The sequence below is a fragment of the Balearica regulorum genome, chromosome 2 (assembly GCF_011004875.1).
Source record: "Balearica regulorum gibbericeps isolate bBalReg1 chromosome 2, bBalReg1.pri, whole genome shotgun sequence".
Classification (NCBI taxonomy): Eukaryota; Metazoa; Chordata; class Aves; order Gruiformes; family Gruidae; genus Balearica; species Balearica regulorum.
Window position 1 is genome coordinate 102,214,088 of NC_046185.1, and position 7,563 is coordinate 102,221,650.

The window sequence follows — 7,563 nt, forward strand, 5'->3', positions numbered from 1 at the left end:
TTTGTATCTACATGATCTGGTTATCACTGAAATGCTACTAGGTGAGGAGATCAGACAGAAAAGTGTATTCTTGTTATACAAGTAATTTATAACATTTGAAAACACCAAGATAAATGGTGCTAATAGTTGCAGCCAGAATTCACACAAACATTCCTGAAAGTTACTGATGATCCTGGTACTGTACAGTGTGACTTTTCATAAAGTTTGCAATGAAAAGTGGCAAAGCAACAAGGACACCATGATGAATGATTTCAGCAGGTGATGAGGCCCATGAGTACTTAACAATTGTTATTGTGGATTAGGCGGCACTTCAGAAGCCTGAGATAGCTGTCAATTTTGTTGGAATCTCGGCGGAAGCAATGCAGCAGGGTGTAAAAGGCAAAGAGTCTGGAGTCCTCATCAGCAAGTTGCAGGGATGGAAGGCCTTCCCACTGAGAGTAAACTTCGTTTCCGATCTCACCAGAATGAAACTAGATGCAAAGTGATACTGTAGTAAATGATAGTGAATCTGACTGGATGTACAAGACGGCATTTAAAATACTGGTCTTGAGGAATGCTAGTTGCTAGTGTACAACTTGTAAAATGTTTCCTGTTATGGTTCCCACTATTCTTTATAATGTTCTATATCTTCATTAAGATTTTGAACGAATTTGTCAGATTTTTCAGTTTATTTCCCTAAAATATGTGAAAAGCTTAACTGTGTCAGTAGTGTTTTAAGAGAACTAGTGTGTTAACCAACGTCCAGTGGAATCTGACTTTGCAGAGAAATCAAACCTTCCTTCATGCATGGACTCTTCACTGATGTCTCTTTTTGTTTCCCTCTGCCTTGAAATCTTTGCTAGCACTTGTTCCTAGAATTTCTTTGTGTGTATCCCCAGCTTTGTCTCAGCCCATCTCTTAAGTGTTGTCTCTGATACAGGCAGCTTCAAGAACATGTTACCAGACAAATCTCTCAACAGTACATCTTCAGATGTACTGTACATCAGATTCCATTAAAAAAAATTAAAAATGCTGAGTGATACAGTGATACTCTAATGTTAGAAAGCTACATGTAGGCATTCATATAGTGAGTTAGCATCTGAGGTGAAGATTGGTTTAGGTCTCCTTGTTTGAAAGAGACAATCATTGATTTTCTCATATCACAGAAATCTACTTTTCATAGCAGGAAGGAAGTCTGTGCCTATTGGTGCTTGTGCATCTTCCTTATTTCCCACCAGATTTACTTTGTAAAAGCACATAGGAGAGTATCTGTGGAGCCTCTATCACTCAGTTTAAGCAATAGGGAAAAAAAAAAAAAAAGATTAAAAAAAAAAAAAGACCTACTATCACTCAAAAATGTGGTTTGACACTAATGAATTTGCCAGTCTTGTCTTCAACCTCCTTCTGTAAATAATGTGAATGAGAAGGTGGTGACAGGGTAACTGTAGCAGCACCTGACTTGTACTGTTATCTTGTATCATTGCCTGCACCATTTTTACACATGGATATGGGAGAGAGATGTATTTGATTACACTGATAAATGTATTTGTGGATGGGATAAGGTTTCTGAGTAGAGACACCTAACTGAAAGAGAGAGAGACCATGAGTGATCCAGTGGGAAGTGGTGGATACAGTCATGGTGGCACTCAACGCTGTTCAACTGTTCAGAGCCTAAGCAAAAGCCAGTAAAGTCAGAACCTCTTGTTAACATCCAGCTCACTGACAGAATGATATATTCAGGGACTAACAGAGCCCCATTAAAAATCAACAAGCTAGAGCTGATTTTCTTCACGAAAGCTTTCAATCAATTACTGATAACGAGGGGTATTCGAGTATGGGTTTTGTCAGCCTTGTTGTCTAACGCTACAAGTGTAGGGGGAACCAAGTCAGAGTCAAGAGTTCAGAGGAACCAATATGGTGCAAAAAGAGAAATGAAAGATACCACAATTACTTTACTGTATGCCACATCTTTGCAATAGCCCAGACTTCCAGAACAGTTTTAAAACTATCCACAATACTTATATGTATATGGATGTGTCTAAATATGCTAAACCATAAATATAAATGTGTGCATGTGAAAAAACACAGATGCATCCTTAAACAATCAGGACTGCAAATTCAAAATAAAGATAGAATGACGATTACCAGTCCTGATGATTACACCTTCCCTTAAAGCAGGACTGGGGGTATGCTGGATTATGCTATGCCAGTCACATCACATTGTCTCTTTAGAAATTGCAAGATAGCAGAAGACAAGAAAGCTGAAAGAAGCAAGCTGCAAAGTTCTCAGATTCAGCTATCTTGGCTCCCTTTTATTCCTTCACATCTACTGTTTCCTTTCCTGTTCCAGATAGGGAGTGCCTATCACTGTATGTGTCTTCCTTACAGAAACAGGCTGGAAGGATGTTAAGGACCTAGTACTTACCCTCCCAATTATTTTCTGAATTCCTTCTAGAAGCCGCTTGTTTTTTTCCTCAATCTCTACAGCCTTCCAGAGGATGGTGTCTGGAGCTTCTTTGATTCTTTGTACTTCAGAGGCCAGATGGATCAGGGGATCATTCCAGGAGCGCAGCACTCCCAGTATTAAATTCAGTAGGTCTTCATGCTGCTCACCCACATTAAGGAAAGGCAGTTAAAATAGACTAAATGCTTGCAGCATTAGGAGGCATTTAGAGCAATGTCCTCAGACACAGTGATTTGGGAACTTATTCCAGGACCTACCACATAATGTGCCCTATAGCCCTGTCTTAGATACCTCTGTGCAATTGCATTTTTTAAGTTTGTCATTGTTGTCATCATGTTTTACAATATTAGCACAAGCAGTTACAGTATTGTAATGGAAAATATCATTAAATCCTCTCCACATTAAAAACTAGCAAGCACAACTGTGTTTCATCTCTGTGAAAAAAACAGAACTCCTTATCTGTTTTTTGATGAACATTTTAAAATACAATTTTTTTTTTTTTTTTAAATGTTTAGTACTGAATGGAAAGTGTACATTATGATAAACCACTAAAGAGCTTTTATTGCCTCTACAAAACTCATCTGTCCTTCCCTTTGAACAATGGTGCTTCTGGCAATAGCTCTGGTTTTAAACATTGTCCTTTCCTGTGGACAATAAAATTTCATAAAGCTTATGGTTATGGTAGTATTCAACCATTTATTCTTTGCTATGTGCATGGGATCTGAACACAGCCAGACTTGTTATGTACCCAGGGCTGTGAATTCTGTTGCTTCCAACAGCATTTCTGAATGACGAACTGTGATGATGGCGATACTGGGTTTGCAAGGATATCACCACCATGAGACTGATAAAGATTTCTCTCTGGCACACCCCCATTCATACACTGGTGCTTATTTTTTTCGCCAAAGGATTTTCAGATTGTATCTGTGAGCATATACTGAACAAGACCATCTTCCCTTAAGTTTATAATTATTAAATTGACATATGTAGCATGTTTCTCTTTACAAGTATTTTGCAATATTTTGCACTAAAGTCTTTGTATTTGGATGGTGATGTGACCACTTTTGCCTGTTGGCAACAGCAAGAATATCTATTTATCATTTGTTTAGTAATGTCAGTGTTTTCAGTTACTGGAAAACTATTTACCTCTGCCTACATACAGTATTCACTATATAGCCAATGTATTTTTATGTTTGTTAATATAATAATTGTCTATAATGTGTTTTAAGATAATGTTCAAAGGCTGTAGTGTTCTCAGTACTGTACAAGCATGGTAACCAGTGTTGCTCTGTGAGTTTATATTGTAATTGGAAATAAGATGCAGTGACTGAATGTAACATACAGGACGAGGAATGGAAGATGAAAGTTACCAGAATTTATATATTCTGTACAGTCTGTAACTTAGTATCAGCAAATGTTAAATCAACTTTTCTTGGCTTTTTGGTGCTTTCTTCCTCCTGGCTTTTTTATTCCAATTGAGGTGATTTTCTCTCTGTCTGCTGCCTCTCTATTCCTTAACTCTCCCTGTTCCCTCCCTCCCACCCTCCTGCTCTCTCTCACACTGAATGACATTAGAAATGGAACTTACATGAGTCTGCTGAGCTTGCTCCTTATCTTCAGGAGTAGTTAAGGAGGCAGTGTGGCAGCCATTAACAGCTCTTGCAATAAAATCCCGGCCCTGAGCATAGCGTTCATCCTGCAGATCAGCAAGGACAGGCATTATTGAAACAGAGAAGCAAGAGCTTCAATTCAAACATTCCACCCAGAGTACTGCATCCAGCTCTGGGGGCCCAGTACAAGAGAGACATGGAGCTGTTGGAGCGAGTCCAGAGGAGGGCCACGAAGCTGATCAGAGGGCTGGAGCACCTCTCCCATGAGGACAGGCTGAGAGAGTTGGGGTTGTTCAGCCTGGAGAAAAGGCGGCTCTGGGGAGATCTAATTGCGGCCTTCCAGTACCTGAAGGGGCCTACAGGAAAGATGGTGAGGGACTGTTTATCAGGGAGTGTAGTGACAGGACAAGGGGTAATGGGTTTAAGCTGAAGGAGGGTCGATTTAGATTAAATGTTAGAAAGAAATTCTTTCCTGTGAGGGTGGTGAGGCACTGGAACAGGTTGCACAAAGAGGTTGTGGATGCCCCATCCCTGGAAGTGTTCAAGGCCAGGTTGGATGGGGCTTTGGGCAACCTGGTCTAGTGGAGGGTGTCCCTGCCCATGGCAGATGATCTTTGAGGTCCCTTCCAACCCAAACCATTCCATAATTCTATGATTCTATGATTAACTAATTGTTCCATTTATCACTGTTTTTGTGCTGTAAAGGTCAAAAGTTTCTGGTGAGTCTTTAGAGGGAAACTGGCACCCAGCAAACACAAACTTGTCCCACAGGTAAATAATGATTGGAAAATGGTATCTTGTAATACAAGTGTTGGGGATCTTAGCGATGGTCAGCACTATACACAGATTTGGTCGCCATTGGAACTATCACTGTCTCTGCAGCAGTCATATTTGTTTACTTACTGAAGGATTTCATATATTAACATATGTTTGTGCTTAAAAAGTATTAAATTGCATTTTTTATATTTTCTCGCTCTCAGGAAAAGGCAGAGTACTTACAAATTCATTGAATATTTCTGTAGAGAGCAAGTGGATGTAGTGTGAAAGTTTAACTGCTCGTTCAAAAAGTTCCCCGAGGGAAAGTTGGCAATTGACAGATCCATTGGGGCAGATTGGCAAGGAGGTCACTCCTTCCTTTGTCAGTAGCATGTTGGACACCAGAAGGACTGCCAGCAACAAACCTGTTCAGGTGTAAAACAAACCAAAATGGAATTGCATTGACTTGTATGTGCATTTAGAAGTAGCTGTAAGAGCTAGATGCTGGGTGATTTTGGCTGTGCTGTCACATGGCTCAGAGTACCCCCTGTACTGGCTGTTGAACATCAGTGGAGGAGGGAAGCATTGTTATTCTGTTGTCCTGTCTCCCTTCCTGACTTTATAGCAGAGCCTGCTACAGAATTTGAGGAGACAAGGTAACCTGTGTTGCAGTGTACACTGTATTCCAAAGTTTCTTACTATTGTGCCTGACTTTATTATATAGTGATAAATGGAAGAAAAATATCAAGCTTCTTCACAGTGTAAACATAGATTTGTAATTATATTTGTACAGATATGTAAGTTTGGAAAATAGATTGGTCTTTCCATCCACACCCCCCCCCAGGTTCTTTACTTGTTTGCAAACATTTGGAGTTTAAATTAACTTTGTGGGAGGGTGGTTAGGTCACTCTCTTAAGGTTTTGATTGTCTTGGGAGTTCCTTCAGAAGATTTCCAGCAGCTGCACTGCTTTGCTGTTTAGAGTTTAACCCTAAACTCCCTACTGCCAAGAAATCAGAGAGAACTTTTGTCTTTTCTCCTGAGCTTCTGAAACTGATATAGAGGACTTCTTATTATCTAAACCACAAAACCTCGTCTGTTTAAAACTTTTAATATTAATTTAACAGCGTCAAGTTTTCTATTCAGTGAAATAAAATATGCACAGAAAAACAATGGAAAAAATTAAAAGCAAATATTTGGTAAATGAATGGACTTATTCAAAGAACACTGTTCTGTGCTCTGAGAGTTTTAGTTCTGGAAATTGGCCTGCTACCTGTATTGGTTCACTAGACTTATTTTAAATGCTGAATTAAAGGGTACTCCATAAATCAGCAGAGCTATCTCTAATGTTATCATGTGATAAGTTTCTTTCTAGCTCTAAATTAAAGTGCATTTACACAATATTGAAGTAAGCCTTCCTCCCCCCCCCCCCCCATGAACAAGGTACATGTCACATGCTGCAGTTAGGAAAGTACTCTGAGGAATAATTCTATGAATAAGAAAACTTGAGACTTGCTGGCTTAGAAAGTTGAAGTTTGTTATGAAAACATTCACTTCAAAATTACTATGTACTTCTAGACTTGTGGATAATGACTTTTAGTCATTGCCTTCTGAGTGGTGTAGCAAAGCAGTCTGGATCCAGTCTTTCATGTGTCGGTGTCATCCCTCAAGCCAATTTTCTGTGACACTGCCCAATGCAAAGATAGTCTTAGGAGACAAAAGACTGAGGAAAAAGGGATCAAGCTGCCTTCTAATTCCAAGCTTTGGACACTAAACTTTTGAGGTGGAGGCAGGTTTCACCATTACTGGAAGAGCAGATGGCTGGAATACCTCAGTTTCTAGAGCTGTTACATTTCAGTTACTTCCTAATTCAATCTAAATTTAAAGAAATATAAAAATTATCAGCAAGTGAATGGTAAAAGTCTTACCTTTCAATGAAGCCCCCTTGTTGCTCATGGTAGGGATCCTGTATGATGACTTACTCTACCAGAAAGAAGTCTGAATACTTGCTCTTAGTCTCTGCACATGCCACTTTTATATACACCATCCAGGGTCCATTTTGCATACATTCAGCAGGTCGTGGAGTTTACCTCGATAATTACAAACATCAAATTGCCTTTCTTCCACATTCATATTCAGTATTTTTTGGTTTTTATTTTTAACTGTGAGAGGGAATTTCATTAACAAGTTCAGCTGTGGGATCCTAAATGTGGTTGGATGAAGAGTGCCAAAATTTTGTCCTGAATGAGGTGCGAATGCCGTTGATCTCAGAAAGCTCCAGTTCTCATTTCTGAGACAGGTATTCTCAATGTTTCTAGCCTGCTGTTCCCCCTCTTCACAACTGTCTTCTCATCCTTTCTTGTTTCTTCAGCCATCCAAGCTTGCTTATGTTAAAATTCTGGCTATTTGTGGGAGGCAAACAATATTTTATAATGTCCACAGTGAGAGAAACAGCATAAATTGTACTGAAATTTATCCAGAGAAAGGGAATGGAGGCTCCTGGAAAGAGGTCACTATCTGTAAAATTATACATATGACATTTGGGGTATGTAGCTCCATACAGTTAAAACAGATATTACACACCACAAATCATGATATAACTGATTCTCAGTCTGAGACATGTTTAGAGAAATGAGGGCAGTTCTTATATTAAAAATGTAATAATTTGCAACAATCTAAGAGGAAGAAGTTATATGTTTGCTGTTTAATCACAAATGTTTCATGAAAAGCATTATTTTAAAAAAAAGGGGTTATTT

The 7,563-nt window shown here is 39.1% G+C and overlaps 1 protein-coding gene across 1 annotated transcript; it reads right to left on the bottom strand.

Annotated features, from left to right (window-relative positions):
* Nucleotides 1-278: 278 nt before the first annotated feature.
* PRL (prolactin) lies at nucleotides 279-6,763 on the bottom strand. Its single transcript, XM_010302781.2, has 5 exons — nucleotides 6,736-6,763; nucleotides 5,053-5,234; nucleotides 4,032-4,139; nucleotides 2,405-2,584; nucleotides 279-470 (listed from the first exon to the last, which is right to left on the bottom strand). The coding sequence occupies exons 1-5, from the start codon at nucleotides 6,761-6,763 to the stop codon at nucleotides 279-281; spliced, it is 690 nt and encodes a 229-aa protein (XP_010301083.1).
* Between the last annotated feature and the right edge of the window lie 800 nt (nucleotides 6,764-7,563).

Excerpts from the sequence above, each read along its gene's own strand:
- PRL (XM_010302781.2), bottom strand. The coding sequence starts at position 6,763 with ATGAGCAACAAGGGGGCTTCATTGAAAG. Across the intron at positions 5,235-6,735 it reads CAAGGGGGCTTCATTGAAAG|GTTTGTTGCTGGCAGTCCTT; the intron begins GTAAGACTTTTA and ends ACACCTGAACAG. Across the intron at positions 4,140-5,052 it reads CAGAAATATTCAATGAATTT|GATGAACGCTATGCTCAGGG; the intron begins GTAAGTACTCTG and ends GCTGATCTGCAG.